This window comes from Accipiter gentilis, chromosome 35 (assembly GCF_929443795.1).
Source record: "Accipiter gentilis chromosome 35, bAccGen1.1, whole genome shotgun sequence".
NCBI classification, from domain to species: domain Eukaryota; kingdom Metazoa; phylum Chordata; class Aves; order Accipitriformes; family Accipitridae; genus Astur; species Astur gentilis.
The window spans coordinates 10,115,212-10,130,535 of record NC_064914.1 but is presented as its reverse complement, the minus strand read 5'-3'; the positions used below and the strand labels follow the sequence as shown (position 1 = coordinate 10,130,535).

General features: G+C 63.8%; 2 protein-coding genes across 2 annotated transcripts in view; one reads left to right on the top strand and one right to left on the bottom strand.

Annotated features, from left to right (window-relative positions):
* The window catches only part of LOC126034629 (kinesin-like protein KIF1C), a 6,227-nt gene extending 271 nt beyond the window's left edge, over window positions 1-5,956 (bottom strand). The window contains 18 exon segments of the mRNA XM_049792557.1: window positions 10-143; window positions 243-322; window positions 433-510; window positions 792-869; window positions 999-1,019; window positions 1,021-1,127; window positions 1,418-1,566; window positions 1,649-1,727; window positions 1,828-1,903; window positions 2,021-2,087; window positions 2,189-2,265; window positions 2,640-2,751; window positions 2,855-3,033; window positions 3,559-3,624; window positions 3,726-3,905; window positions 3,995-4,071; window positions 4,376-4,499; window positions 5,777-5,956. Coding sequence (XP_049648514.1) covers window positions 10-143; window positions 243-322; window positions 433-510; window positions 792-869; window positions 999-1,019; window positions 1,021-1,127; window positions 1,418-1,566; window positions 1,649-1,727; window positions 1,828-1,903; window positions 2,021-2,087; window positions 2,189-2,265; window positions 2,640-2,751; window positions 2,855-3,033; window positions 3,559-3,624; window positions 3,726-3,905; window positions 3,995-4,071; window positions 4,376-4,481 — 1,666 coding nt within the window. The 5' untranslated portion in view covers window positions 4,482-4,499; window positions 5,777-5,956.
* Window positions 5,957-10,958: 5,002 nt separating this feature from the next.
* The window catches only part of CAMTA2 (calmodulin binding transcription activator 2), a 49,502-nt gene continuing 45,136 nt past the window's right edge, over window positions 10,959-15,324 (top strand). Inside the window, 11 exon segments of the mRNA XM_049792556.1 lie at window positions 10,959-11,035; window positions 11,726-11,817; window positions 11,903-12,003; window positions 12,412-12,479; window positions 12,580-12,715; window positions 13,123-13,194; window positions 13,300-13,495; window positions 13,585-13,728; window positions 14,337-14,776; window positions 14,778-15,053; window positions 15,158-15,278. Of these exon segments, the coding sequence (XP_049648513.1) occupies window positions 11,787-11,817; window positions 11,903-12,003; window positions 12,412-12,479; window positions 12,580-12,715; window positions 13,123-13,194; window positions 13,300-13,495; window positions 13,585-13,728; window positions 14,337-14,776; window positions 14,778-15,053; window positions 15,158-15,278 (1,585 nt within the window). The 5' untranslated portion in view covers window positions 10,959-11,035; window positions 11,726-11,786.

The following is a 15,324-nucleotide window of genomic DNA, read 5'->3' as shown; positions in this document are numbered from 1 at the left end:
GGGCAGCACCGCAAAATCTGGTGCCGCCCCCCCCTCTTAATTTCCTACCTTCACCAGAGGGGTCAGGGCAGCTGCGGAAGAGGCAGTGCTGCTCCCTGATGAATGGCCCCGACAGCTTGATGTCCACATCCACTTGGCCCACTCTGGCGGGGGGGGGGCACAGCAAATTGGGGGTGTCAGAAGTGTTTGGTTGGGCCGTGTAGGGTTTCGGGGGGACCCCCAAGACCCCCCCCACCCCTCACCTGGTCACGCCGTCCTTGTTGTGGTTGAGGAGGCACTCGGACATCAGCGGGTCCTCGTTGAGGTTCACCAAGTGGGGGGTCTTTTGGGGGGGGGGCACCCCCAAAAAAAAAAAGAACCAGAGTCAGAACTCAGTGGGAGGTGGCCCACGGTGGGGGGGGTGGGGGGTTTTGGGGTGCCCCCCCGACTTGCCTTTTTGGGGGAGAAGACGCCGACGGTGCCACCATCCTCCCGCAGAGCCACCCCCATCTCGGCCAGCAGCGCCTCCCGGGGGGGGGGGGGAGCCAGGGATAAGAGGAGGCCCCGGTGGGTTTTGGGGGGCTGGGGGGGTAGTTGGGGGCTTTTGGGGGGCTGGGGGGGGGCTTGAGAGGTTTGGGGGGGCTGTGGCAGAGGGCTGGGGGGCGGGGGGATCTGTGAGGGACCCACATGAGGGTTTTGGGGGTCAGCTGGGAGAGTGTTTGGGGAGGGGCCAGAGTTCAGGGTTTGGGGGGGGGGGGAGTTGGTTTTTTTTGGGGTGCCGGGGGGGCTCTTTTGGGCCCCCCCCCTCACCGCTCCAGGCGCAGTGCTTCCGTCCTGCGCAGCTTCTCCTCCCAGGTCTCGTTAAGCTCCGCGATGATTTTCTCCGTCTCCTGGGGGGGGGGGGGGGGGGGGGCACAATTTTGGGTGGGTGGGGCCACAATTTGGGGGGAGGGGTGTGGAGCCCAGACCCCTGGGTCCCTCCGGGGTGGGGGAGGGGCTGGGGGGTATTTTGGGGTCACCTGCAGCCGCTCCATGGCTTCCGCGGCGCCGAGGGGAGGCAGTGGCTCTGGCCCCCCGTTGAGGGTGGTGGGGGCGGGGGGGGGGGCCTGCAGGGGGGGCCGGGGGGGTGTCTGTGGCTGCATTTAGGCCTGGGGGGGGAAATGGGGGGGTGTCAGGAAGCAAAATGCGGGGGGGGGGGGGGGGGGGCTGGGAGCTGCCTCCTGCACCTGCCCTCCCCCAGGAACCCCAACTGCCCCCCAGCACTGCAGCTCTGACCCACAAGTACTCCCACGCTGCCCCCAAGTCCCCTTAACTCTGCCCCCCTGCCCCCCCCAAACCCCCTTAGCTCTGCCCCAAACCCCCTCCCCCCAGTCCCCCAAATCTGCTGCCAACCCCCCTCTGCCCCCCCAGCCCCCCAACTCCCCCCCCAGTCTCTCACCGGGGGGGGCGAGGGCGTGGGCCAGCCCCTGGGCGCAGAGCAGCTCCCGCAGCCGCGTCACCTCCTGCCTCAGCTCCCGGATCAGCCGGGCGTTGGGATCCTCGTTGATCACCGCGTGGCACCGGATCTGCTTGGTGCGGTCGGCGTAGCTGGGGGGGGAAGGATCAGGGCTGGGACCCCCCCAAAACGTCCCCTGTGTCCCCGTCCCCCCCCCACTCAACGTCGCCTCACCGCAGGGTGCTGAGCGTCTCCTCGTAGTTGATGTCAGCCGGGCTCAGTGCCGCGATCATGGCCGTGCGGGAGTTACCGCCTGCAGGGAGAGGATGAGGGGGGCTTAGGGGGGGCCAGGGGACCCCCAAAACCTCAGACACCCCCCCTAAAACCCCCCAGTCCCACCCCCCCCAACTCACCCAGGTTCTCCTTCAGCAGCCAGGTCAGCACCGAGTCCCGGTAAGGGATGAAATCCGGCTTCTTCTTCTTGCTGTTCTGCTACAGGGTGGGGGGGAAAGGGGGGGGTCATGTGTGCCCCTCCCCCAAAGTGAGGGGACCCAGACGTCCCAAAAGTGGGTGGTGAGACGCCCCCCCTGGCCCCCCCAAACTCACCGCCTCGGCCAGGGCAGAGATGACTTTCCCCAGGGTGGTCAGAGATTTGTTGATGTTGGCGCCTTCCGGGGGAGGAGGAGGAGGATGAGGAAGGCTGGGGGGGGGGGGGGCGGTCACACCGCAGACCCCCTTTCTGGGGGTGCAGGGGTCCCCCCACCCCCCCTCACCTTCAGGCGCATGCCCTTGGCCCCTGAGGCGTCGGCGCGCTCGCTGCCAGCCAGGTCCACCAAGCTGATCCGGCTGACCTGGGGGGGTCAGGGGGGCATTTGGGGGTGTGTGGGGGATTTGGGGGGGGGTCTGGGGGGCTTGGGGGGAAATTGGGGAGGAGCTGGCGGAGCGTTGAGGGGATTCGAGGAGAATTTGTGGGGGTTCAGGGGATGGGAAGGGGATTTTGGGGGTGATTTGGGGGGTATTGGGGGGAATTTGGGGGAGGTTGAGGGAATTTGGGAGGTTTGGGGGAGCTGGGGGGATTTTAGGGGGACTTGGGGGATGGGGGAATTGGGGTGGGATTTTAGGAGGATTGGAGGGGATTTGTGGGGGGAATTCAGGGGGATTTGGGGGAGGACTGAAGGGGAGGATTTTGGGGAGATTCAGGGGGGTTTTGGGGGCACAGCATCACCTTCTCAGTGTGGAGGTCGGTCAGGCGGTCGTGGCGGCGCTGGCTGAAGACGATGGTGAAGACGGCGTGGGACCGGCTGCTCGTCTCATTCATGTTGGTGGCTGCCACCGTCCTGAGTGGGAGTGGGGAAAAGACATCAGTGGCGACTGGCAGGGGGGAGATTTGGGGAGGCTCCCCAGATGTCGGGGTGTCCCCCGTGTGCCCCCCCAACCAACCTGGCCTTGTTGCCGCTGTCCATGAGGTCAGCAATGTCCTCGAAGGAGGTGACGGCCAAGCGAGACAGGTCCTGGACGTAGGGGCCCATCAGGGGGTGCTCCCGCACCCGCAGCCCCCCCCGGCTTTTGGGGTTCAGCAAATCCCGCACCCGCTCGCAGTAGATCTCCATGTAGCTCACCTGGAGAATGGGGGGCACACACCCTCGAAATGGTGAGGGAGGGGGAACCCCCAAACTGATGGGGTGGGAGCAGTGAACCCCAAAGCCCCCGGGCAATGAACTGAACCCCCAAACCACTGCGCTGGGGGAAGATGAACCCTGAAACTGATGGAGTGTGAGGGAGTGGGTGAACCCCCAAACTGCTGGCTTGGGGGGGGTGAACCCCCAGGGGAGGGAGATGCGGTGAACCCCCAAACTGCTGGGGCATGGGGGCAGCTGAGCCCCCCAAATGTTGGGGGGGGGCAAATGAACCCCCAAACCGCTGGGGTGGGATGCTGTGAGGAGTTGGGGGGCTGACCTGAACCCCCCCCAAATTGCCTGGCAGTGGGGGGGCAGGCTACAACGGAGATACCACACTGAGCCCCACACACACCCGGGCAGGGGCTGTGAGATAAGGGAGCCCACCCTGAACCCTCAACCCCCCCAAAAGGGGGGTCTGTGAGATGGGGGGGCTCCCCATGAACCCCCAATTCCCCCCTCACTCACCTCCACAGAGAAGGTGAGATCGGGGGATCCCTCACGGCCGACACGGGTGAAGAGATCCTCGCAGAGCTGGGGGTGAGTGGTGCTGAGCCAGAGGCTTTTGGGGGAGTCCAGCCCACCACAAAACCCTCCTGAGACCCCCCAGACTATCCCCCCAGGCCCCCCAATACCTGCGGGATGATTCCCTGCTGCCCGGCCTCCTGCCTGCCCATCATGGTGTAGGATTTGCCAGCGCCAGTTTGGCCGTAGGCGAGAACGCAAACGTTGTAACCCTCGAAAGCGTGGAGCAGCATCTCCTCCCCGATGTCCTGGTAGACGCGGCGTTGCGAGGCGAAGTGGGGGTCCTCTTCCTGCGGGGGGGGGGGGGGGCAGGGATGGGGGGGCAATTAGGAATGTTGGGGACCCCCACTGTGTCCCCCCCAACCCCCTCAGTACTCACCGGAGTGTGGGACCAGTATGAGTAGTCAAAGGTGAAGTGCTTAGTGGCATCTTTGGCGAGCTTGGGATTGGTGATGCCTGTTTTGGAGGAGGGGGGACATGATGTCAAGCGGGGGGGGTGACAGCATGTTAGGGGGACACCGTGACCCCCTCACGTCACCGCCGTCACTCCCAGCAGCCCCCCCTGCCGTCATTCAGCTGCTATTTTTAGCCCGGCGGCAGCTGGTTCTCCAGGCCGGCGGCCAGGAAGGTGCCGCGGGGACAAGGACGGGGCGGGGAGGGGGTTGGGGGGGTGCCCCATGGTGTGTGTGTCCCCCCCAACTTGGGGGGGCGGTGTCTGTCCCACTCGTGTATATGTCCTCAACTGCCCCCCCCTACTCACAGGTGGTGTTGCCTTGCATCTGGATGACGCACTTGGCCTGGCGGCTGGTTTCCCGGGCGTTGAAGGGCCGGACTCTGACCGCCACCTTCACCGAAGCGCCCGCCATGCCGGTGATGGCTTCACCCTGCCGGGACAGACAGAAAAACAGACAGGCTGACTTTAAGCCCTTCCCACCCCCCCCACCAAAAAAATAAGGTGTGGGACAACCCCCACCCCGGGGTGGGGTTAAACATCAACCTGCCGGTAACACCCTGGGCTGGATCCTGCCTGGTTTTGCGGAGGGGGGGGGGGGCAACGCCCAGCCGGATCCCTGCTCCCCCCCCCAACCCCAGCCAAGGAGAGGCCTAAAAATAACCCTGGCGTGGCACCGGGGTGGGGGGGCAATGATGCCGAAAGAGCTGGAAGCCCCCCCCCTGCATCCCCCTGCCCGGGGTACAGGCGGCACCCCCCCAAGTACAGGCAGTACCTTGGGGGGGGGGTCAAAGGTCAGGGTTGGGGGTCAAGGGTTGGGATTTGGGGCAGGGGAGGAAAAGGAGAGTGAGGAGCCACCCCCTCCAGCTTCCCCCCTGTCCCCGGCTGACTCCTTGCCGGGATAAACAGCACATGACCCGCCCCCCGCTCGCCTTTCACGGTCCCCCCCCCCGCGGTGCGTCACTGACACCCGCTCCCCCCAAAATGGGGGGGTCCCCCCAGGCCTCAGAACCAGCCCCAGGCCTGAGCCTTTCCTATGGAGGCTGGAGGCTGTGACCCCCTGGTCCCGAGGGACCCCCCCCGCCTGGGATCACCCCCCTAAACCTGCCCCCCACACCCCTGAGCCCTCTCCACACCCCCCAAACCCACTCCCCATGCCCCTGAGCCCACCAGACTAACCTATAACCCCCCTAAACCTGCACCCCCCACCCCCAAGCCCCCCAAACTGGCCTCACCCCCTTACAACTCCCTTAAACCTGCCCCCTACACCCCTGTGACCCCCCTAAACCTGCTTCCCAAACTCCTGAAGCCCCCCAAACCGGGATCACCTCCCTATAACCCCCCTAAACCTGCCCCCTAAGCCAGTGTGACCCCCCCTAAACCCGCTCCTCACCCCCCTGATGACCCCTCACACTGGGATTCCCCTATACCCCCCTTAAACCTGCCCCCATGCCCCCCCAACCCACTCCCCATGCCCCCAGCCCCCCAAAATCTCCCGATACCCGCCCTTAAACCTGCTCCCCCTAACCCTGAACCCCTCCCACCCCTTTATACCCCCTTAAACGCGCTCCCCACACCCCTGAGCCCCCCCAACCCCCCCTGTAGCCCCCCTAAACCTGCCCCCTCCTCCCCCGTGACCCCCTTCACCCGTGTCCCTTCTCTCACACCCCTCTCCGAGCCTCGCCCCACGCCCCGGGGCCGGTCACTCACCTGCCCCGCGGTCCTTCATCCCCTCCGCCCCACGGCGGCCATCCCGACCTCACCCCGCCCGCGGTGCCGGGGCTTCGGCATCGTCCCAGGGCCCGGCGGGGCGGGGCCGGGGCCGGGGCCGGGGCCGGGAGGAGGCGGCGGAGGCGGCCGCAGCGGCGGCGGCAGCGCGGGTCGAGTGGGTGGGGCGGGGCCGCGGTGACGTTCGAGGGGCGGGGAGTGTCGCCAGACGGGGGGAGGAGCCCCTCGCCCCGCCCACCCTTAAAGGGGCAACGGGGAGAAACGGTGGGCCCCGACAGAGTGGGTTGGGGGGGGAAAGTAGTGGTGGGTTTGGTGATGTGCGAGGCGTGGGCGCGCGGACGTGAAGCACGTGTGGGTGGGGGGGCTGTCCCGGGGGATGATGCAAGTGGCCTACCCCCCCCCCCAGCCCGCCCCAGACCCCGCGGGGATACCCCCTCCCCGGCTGACCTCAAGCTGCGTCTTGCCGCGGGGAAAACGGAGGGTTCAGGTGGGAGAAACGTCCCTCCTTGTCCCCATTTACCCCCTTTTCCCTCGCGTCTTTCCCACCTTTCCCTCATGCTTTTTGCTCCTTTTCTCCTCACCTTTTTCCCTCCTTTTCTCCTCACCTTTCCTCCTCCTTTTGCCTTCATGCTTTTCCCTCATTTCCCCTCACTTTTCCTTCCTCTTCGCCCATTTCCCCTCACACTTCCCTCCCATTAGCCCTCCTTTTCCTCTCACACTTTTCCCTCCTTTTTCTTTCACACTTCCCTGTCATATTTTCTCCTGACACATCTCTCTCCTTTTCTCCCCTCACACTTCCCCTCACAGTTTTCCCCCCATTTCTCCCCTTTTCTCCTCACACTCTTCCCCATTTCCCCCTCAGGATCTTCCCTCCATTTCCCTCACACTTTCCCCTCCTTTTTCCTCTCACACTTTTCCCTCATTCTCCCCCTTTTCCCCTCAGTCTTTTCACTCCTTTTCCCTCAAAATTTTCCCTCCTTTTCCATTTCCCCTTACACTTCTTTTCCCTCCATTTCACCCTGTTTCCCTCACAGGCTTTCCCCTCACACTTTTCCCTCCATTTACCCCATTCTACCCTTGCACTTTTCCTCACTTTCCCCTCAGGCTTTTCGCTCCTTTTCCATTTCTCTTCACGTTTTTCCCTCCTTTTCTCCTCATGCTCCCCCCCTCTCCACCCCCACCCCCCCCGCTTTTTTCTCCTTGCTTTTCCCTCCCTTTGCCCTCCCTCCATTTCCCCCCCCATGTCCCCTCACACTTTTCCCCCATGTCCCCTCACACTTTTCCCCCATGTCCCCTCACACTTTTCCCCCATTCTTTACCTTTTCTCCTCAGGGTTTTCCCTCCTTTTGTCTCAAACTTTCCCCTCCTTTTCCGTTTACCCTCACACTTTTTTTCCCTCCATTTCACCCCATTTCCCTCACAGGTTTCCCCCTCACACTTTTTCCTCCACTTCCCCCATTTTCCCCTCACACTTTTCCCTCATTCTCATCCTTTTCGCCTCATGCTTTTCCCTATTTTCCCTTCAGACTTTTCACTCCTTTTCCATTTCTCCTCACACTTTTCCCCTTTGCTTTTCCCTCCTTTTTTTTCCACTCACACTTTCTCCACCATTCTTCCCCTCTTCCCCTCACACTCCTTTCCCCTCATTTTCCATTTCCCTCCTTTTCTTCTCACTTTCCCCTCATGCTTTCCTCTCACACTGTTCCTTTCTTTTCACCTCTTTCCCCTCACATTTTCCCCCCTCACACTTTTCTCCCCATTCTTTAACTCTTCCCCTCAAACCTTTCCCTGAAACTTTTCTGTTTCCCCTCACACTACTTCTCCCCCCTTTTCATTCCATTTGCCTCACAGGTTTTCCCCTAACGCTCTTCCCTCCATTTCCCCCGTTTCCCCCTCACACTTTTCCCTCATTCTCTCCCTCTTCCCCTCATAGTTTTCCCTCCTTTCTCCAATTTCCCTCACACTTCCCCCCTTTCTCTCCTTTTCTCCTCACACTTCCCCCTCATCTTTTTCCCCCATTTCCCTCACACATTTCCTCCCTTTCCCTCCTTTTCCTGCTCACACTTTTCCTACTTTTCCCCTCATGCTTTTCCCCATGATTCCCATGTTTTCATCTCATGCTTTTCCTACTTCTCCTCACACTTTTCCCTCATTCTCCCCCTTTTCCCCTCACACTTTCCCCACTTTCCTCTCAGGCTTTTCCCTCCTTTCTCCAATTTCCCTCACGCTTCCCCCCCTTTCTCTCCTTTTCTCCTCACACTTTTTCCTCATCCTTTCCCCCTTTTCCCCTCACACACTTCCTCCTTTTCTCTCCTTTTTCCCCTCATGCTTTTCCCCCATTCTCCCCCTTTTCCCCTCACACTTGCCCTATTTTCCCCTCAGGGTTTTCCTTCCTTTCTCCAATTTCCTTCATGCTTTCCCCCCTTCCCCCCCCACATTTCCTCATTTTCCCTCCTTTTTCTCCCTACACTTTTCCTAATCTTCCCCTCACACTTTTCCCTCATTCTCCCCATTTTGCCCTTAGGCTTTTCCCTCCTTTCTCCAATTTCTCTCATGCTTTCCCTCATACCTTTCCTCCTCCTTTTTCTCCTCACACTTTTCCTACTTCTCCCCTCACACTTTTCCCCTATTCCCCGTCTTTTCTCCTCACACTTTTCCCTCCTCGTCCCCCATTTCCCCTCACACTTCCCTCCTTCCCCCTGCTTTTCTCCTCACCCTTTTGCCTCCATTCCCCTCATGCTTCCCCCTCTTTTGTTCCATTTCCCCCTTTTCCCTCCTTGTGCTTTTCCCTCCATTTCCTTCACATTTTCCCCTCCTTTTTTCCCTCACGCTTTCCCCCTTCTCCCGCCATGTTCCCATCCTGCTTTGCCTCCACTTCCCCTCACATTTTCCCTTATTCTCCCCCTCATGCTTTACCCATCTTTCCCTGCATTTTTCCCTCCCCACTTCCTCACCATTCCCCCCCATTTTCCTCATGCTGTTCCCCCCATGTCCCCTCCCCGCAGCACCCAGGACCCCCCAACATGGAGGACAAGCCCTGGGAGGCCCTCAGCCGCTTCGCCAGGTACAGACCCCAAAATGGCCCCAAAATGGCTCCCTGCCTGGGGGGGGACACCTGGGGGCAGAGGGGGGGGTCACCCCCACGGCTGTTAATGACACCCACGGACCCCACTGCCCCTGTGGAGAGTGATTACACTGCGCTAATGAGCCTCTTCTAATTAATGTCTGAAAAGTGTCCATCATGAGTATATTCACCGACGTCTCTGACATACATACGATCGATCCTTCCTATGTTCATGTGCATTGTTTAATACATAAATTGCCTCACAAATAGATAAACAGCGCTTCGTTGCACCCCTACATCATCGGTATAATCAATACTTCAATTATGTCTATATTGGCAATGTTGATTACATTAATGGCAGCTTTATCAATACTGATTACATTGATGGGTCCAGATAGACATAAAATTATTGATGGAATTGATATATGGAAACTCATTGTATCGATACTGATTACATTTGTAAGCTTGTTCACACGTAATGTTATTTTTGTAATCAATATATTAGTATTAATTATCAATATTGATTATATTAGTGTTGATTTAATGTATATTGATTGTATTGATAGGTCCGGATAGGCCAAATTATTGATAGATTTGATAGCGATTGCCGGATTTGGATAAACATAAAACATTGACATAACTGATATATTGATACTAATTCTATCAATATCGATCACATTGATCGGGCTGGATAGATGTAAAATTATTGATGTAATGAATGCATTGTTATTGATTATATCGGTAAGTCTGGTCAACAAGTCGGGCTTCGCACCCCACCCTGAACCGCCCCAAAAGCAGCGGAAGTTGCCCCAAAGTGTCCGAAACGGCCCCGAAGGCCCCCAAATCCCCCCGTGCCCCCCACTAACGCCGCTCTCCCGCCCCAGGCAATCCCGCCCCGTCAGCCGCCGCCATTGCTGTGACACCGCCGCCGCCAGGCCCGACAGGCTCTGGGCGTCGAGGTAGGGAACCTCGTTAGCGCCGGGCTCGTTAGGCGCTGGTAACGAAGCGGGGCGTCGTCCTGAGACCACGCCCGTCCGTCCCTCCAGCACTCGCCAGACGGACGCACGCCGCCACCGCCAGACCCGGCCGCTCACGGTATACGTACGGCGACCCGCCTCGCCGCCACCTTTCTCCCCAAACTCCCGGGCTTATCCCCAGATTTACCAGCACCAACAACCGCCCCCTCCCTGCAGCCCCCCGGCGCGCCGGCCTCGCCGCTGCCCTCGCCGCGCTCGCTCTGCCGCCGCCGCCGCCGCCGCCCCCCGTCCCGCGGCGGCACCCCCTCGGTCCGCTCCCACCTGGAGGAGCTGAAGCGGAGGCAGAGCAGCATCGACGAGTGAGGTTTTGGGGTGAAAACAGGCGGGTTTGGGGGCCGTGGGGTGGTGCGCGGGTGACGCCCCCCTACTCTCTTTCTCTGCCCCCCCCCCCCCCCCCCCCCCCCCAGGATGAAGCGGCAGGCGTGGGGCGGGGACCCCCAGGTGAGCCGGGGGAAGTGGGGGGCCCCCCCCCCCTGCCCCACAGCCCCCCCGGGGAGGGGGCAGGAGGAGCTCCCCCCCTCCCGTGGGGGATGCCGGAGGGGTGGGAGGAGCCATTCAGGACGGTGACTCCGCCCCACGGCCCCCCCCTTTGTGCCCCCTCCCGGGGGCCCCCTGGCGTCCCCCTGTTGTGCCCTATAGGTGCCTCCTACGGGCCCCACGCTGACCCTGTGCCGTGTCCCATAACCGCCTCCTGCAGCGCCCCGCGGCTGCCTCCTGTGGGGCCCATAGCCACTTCCTACACCGCCCCGTAGCCGCCTCCTGTAGTGCCCTATAGTGACTTTGTATAGTGCCCCATAGCCGCCTCCTGTAGTGCCCTATAGTGACTTTGTATAGTGCCCCATAGCCGCCTCCTATACTGCCCCATAGTGACCTCGCAGGGTGCCCCACAGCCGCCTCCTCTAGTGCCCCGTAGCCGCCGCGGGAGCTGGCCTCGCCCCGCCCCCCCTCGGCCCCGCCTGCAGCCCCGCCCCGCCCCTGGCCCCGCCCCTCCCTCGCGGCGCGGCCCCGCCCCTCCTTGCGCGCTGAGGTCACGCGCCGGCGGCGCTGTCAGCGGTGGCCCCCGGCGGGGCGGGAAGATGGCGGCCGGCGGCGGGGGCGGAGGCGGCGGCGGAGGCGGCGGCGGCCTCTCATTGCCGGCAGGTGGGGCCGGGGCGGGGACGGGGGGGTGTGAGGTGCCGTGGGGCGGGGATGTGGGGGGTGCCGGTGTGGGGTGTCGTGGGGCGGGGGCCGGGGACGGGGGAGGGGGATGTGGGGGGGGGCTGTGGGGCCGGGATGTGCGGTGGGGGCTGGGGCGTCATGGGGTGGGGGTCTGGGGGTCGTGGGATGTCATAGGCTGGATGCGAGGGGCATGGCGTGGGGTTTTGGGGGGGATGTGGGGTGTCGTGGGGTGGGAGTCTCAGGGATGTGAGGTGCCGTGGAGCTGGGATATGGGGTACCATAGGGTGTGGGGGGCCGTGGGGCAGGGATCTTTGGGCTGCCATAGGATGGGGGCGTGGGATGGGATGTGGGGAGCCGTAGGGTAGGGATGTGGGGGCCCACGGGGCAGGGATGTGGGGTGCCACAGGGTGTGGGGCAGGGATGTGGGGGGTAGCGGGGCAGGGATCTTTGGGGTGTGGTGCACGGATGTGGGGTGCTGTGAGGCAGGGTGCTGAGGATGGGGACAGTGTCCCAGGAGTAGCCAGGCCTGAGCCATGGGGCACCTGTGGGGAGCCATGAGCGACATCCCCACAGTGTCCTCACACCTGTGGGACCGTCCCCCCACCCCATCACCCACTTGGGGGGGCACACAACACAGGGCGGGGGGTGATACCCAGTGACACCCCCCTCTAGGTGCAAGCCCTTCCTCCGCGCCCCGAGGCGAGCTCTGAGGGCCCTGCACCGCACCCCCAAGATGAGCAGCAAGGAACCCACCGAGGTCTCTGGTAAGGGGTGGGGGGGGACGCGGAATGGGGGGGGAAACATGGGGGGGTGGGGGACACGGAGGGGACACTGACTCCTCCCTCGCAGAGAGGAGCCACCTGAAGGTTTTCCTGCCCCGGAAGCTGGTGGAGTGTCTTCCCAAATGCCCCGTCCTGCCCAAGGAGCAGCTGCGCTGGAACACCAATGAGGTGGGGGGGACGAGGGGGGGGATGTAGGGACACTCGGGGACCGGGTGGGGAATGGGGATGGTGAGGACACAGGGGGACATGGGGACAGGCATGGTGTGGCTGGGTATTGAGGACATGGCGGGGACAGTGAGGACATGGGGTGTTGGGGACGGCAGGGGCATGGGGATGGGGGCACAGGGGGGACAGGGTGGTGTGGACATGGGGACAGTGGGGAAACGGCAGACCAGGAGACAGCGCAGGGTCAGGGACAGCAGGACAGTGGGGGACATCAGGGGACAGCAGGGTCGGGGATGATGAGTGACAGCATGACCAGGTGGGGGGACAGCAATGTGACCCAGTGAGGGTGACACGGGGGGTGACAGCATGATGACACGGGGGCCACCTCACCCTTTCCCACCCCCCTGCCAGGAAATCGCCTCCTATCTCATCACCTTCGAGAAACACGACGAGTGGCTCTCCTGCTCCCCCAAGACCAGGTGGGGCGGCTGTGGGGCAGCCGTGGGTAGCCTTCGGGTGCCTTGAGGGGGTGGCAGGCCGTGGGCTGCCCCTGTCCCCCCGCCTCACCCCCATTTCCAGGCCGCAGAACGGCTCTGTCATCCTCTACAACCGGAAGAAAGTGAAGTACCGCAAGGATGGCTACTGCTGGAAGAAGCGCAAGGATGGCAAGACCACCCGCGAGGACCACATGAAGCTGAAGGTGCAGGGGGTGGAGGTAGGAGGCAGGGGGGCCCCCCCAAAAACACCAACCTCCCCCCCAAATCCCCTGCCCCCAAAATCCCCTGCCCCCGACACAGCTGGGGGGCGACTGGGGAGCCCTGACTGGGGATGGAGGGGGTGGGGATCCCCAAGGCGGGGGTCTGGGGGTGCTGGGGACCCCCAAAGGGTGTTTTGGGGGCTATCAGGACCCCCAGGGGGTGATTTGGGGGTGCCAGGGCCACCCCCAGCCAGGCAGATGAGGGTGTGAGGACCCCCTGGTTGGTAATTTTGGGGGATGAGGACCCCCAGAGAGTGATGTGGGGCTGTGAAGACCCCCAAAGGGTGGTTTGGGGGTATTGGGGGGCCCCCTGCTTTCTGGTGGGAGGGTGTCAAGGCCCCCCCCCAGCCCGCCTCTCCTCACAGTGCCTCTACGGCTGCTACGTCCACTCCTCCATCGTCCCCACCTTCCACCGCCGCTGCTACTGGCTGTTGCAGGTAACCTGTGGGGGGCACGCAGAGACCCCCCCCAAACTACACTGGGGGGTCCCCCACCCTCCAAAACCACAGACCTGGCTGTCCTGCCTCCCCCTCCCCCCGCAGAACCCCGACATCGTCCTGGTTCACTACCTGAATGTCCCGGCCATGGAGGAGTGCAGCCGCCCCTGTGCCCCCCGACTTTGCGCCGGCAGCCCCCCGCTTTGCGCTGGCGGCCCCCCCCTTTGCACCGCCACCGCCGACCCCCGCGAGTGGCTCAAGTGGTCGCAGGAGGAGCTCGTCGCCCAGCTCCGCCCCATGTGTAAGTGGGGTGGGGGGGTGGGGTACCCCCAAAAACCTTATCCTCTTCTCACTTAATTTGCCCCCCCCCCCCCCTCCCCCCCCCCCCAGTTCACGGGATGAAGTGGGGCTGCGGTAATGGAGGGGGGGCCCTGGCCGGGCTCTCGCTGGAGCAGTTGGTGCAGCACGTCCTGGAGAGTCACCAAGCGCGGCCACCCCCCCGCACCCACGCCTGCCTCTGCGCCGGGGGGCTGGGTGAGATGGGACCCCCACCTTGGGACCCCCCCCGGGACCCCCTGAACACCCCTGAGACCCCCTCGGGACCTCCCCCCCGGGACCCTGCCTGGGACCCCTCTGAACACCCTTGGACATACACAAATCCCCTGGGACCCCTTTGGAACACCCCTGGGACCCCCCAAAACCTGCTGGGATGCCCCAGGGACCCCCCCTGAACACACCCAGTACCCCCCCGGGACCCCCTGAACACCTTTGGGCTCACCCTGATTGCCCCCTGGGACTCCCCTGAACACTCTTGGGACCCCCCCCCCAAACCCCTTTGGGACCCTGCCCGGGACCCCTCTGAACACCCTTGTGACCCCTCTGAATGCCCCCTGGGTGGGACCCCCCAGAGACCCCCCCCGAACACCCTTGGGCCTCCCCTGGGACCACCCAGGCCCCCAACACCCCTCCAGGAGCTCTCTGAACACCCTTGGGACCACCCAAAGCCCCCTGACTCCCCCCCTGAATGCCCCAGGGACCCCCTCAACAGCTGCAGGGGCCCCCCGTTCCTTCCACCACCCCCCAGAGGACCCTCATCCTGCCCCCCCAAGACCCCCCCCTAATGCTCCCCCCTTCCCCCCCAGGCACCCCAGGCCACAAGTGCGGCAGCACCAAACACCGCATCATCTCCCCCAAAGTGGAGCGGGGGGGCGGGGGGGCAGCAGCGGCGGCCGAACCCCCCAAAGCTGCTCCCTCCTCCCCCGACACCACCCAACCCTCCCCCGGCCTGGGGGGGGCCCCCGCCGAGGGGCCCCCCCCTTTTCCCTCGGGTCTCCCCCTTTTAGTAGTGGCCAATCTGGGGGGGGCGGCCCCGGGGGGGCCCGAAAACCCCCTGGGTCTGACCCCCAGCCAACACCTGGTGACCCCCGAGGGCTCCTGTCCCACGGCGCTGCCCCACGGTGCCGTGGGGCTGCCCCACGCCGCCCCCCCTGCCGCCTTCGACCCCGACTGCTTCCTCAACAGCCCCCGCCGGGGCCAAACCTATGGCTGTGAGGCTGAAGCCCCTCCCGGCGCCCCGCCCCCGCCCCCTGAAGCCCCCCCAAAATTGGGGGGTGACGAGGAAGAGGAGGAGGGGGTGGGAGCGGCACTGCCGGCGCCCCCCCGGGACCTCGCCGCCGCCGTCGACCCCCAGCCCCCCTTTGCCCTCCCCTTCGCCGAGCTGCTGGCGGGTGACGGCGGGGTCCCCCCCACCCCACGCGAACCCCCCCCCACCCCACGCACCCCCCCTTCCCCTCCTGCCCCCCCCCGACGAGCCGCCGGTGGCCATCACTGACTTCTCCCCGGAGTGGTCCTACCCTGAGGTGAGCCGGGGGGGGGGGGCAAACCCCCTACCTATGCCCCCCCTGCCCTCCATGCGTGGGGGGCCCCGTGGGTGACCCCCCCTCCCCTTTATTTGCTCCCCCAGGGTGGGGTGAAGGTGCTGATCACAGGGCCGTGGGGCGCCGGCGCCTACAGCTGCCTCTTCGACCGCGTCTCAGTGCCAGCCGCCCTGGTGCAGCCGGGTGTCCTGCGCTGCTACTGTCCCCGTGAGTGTCCCCGGGGGGGTGGGGTGGGGGCACAACCCCCTCGTGT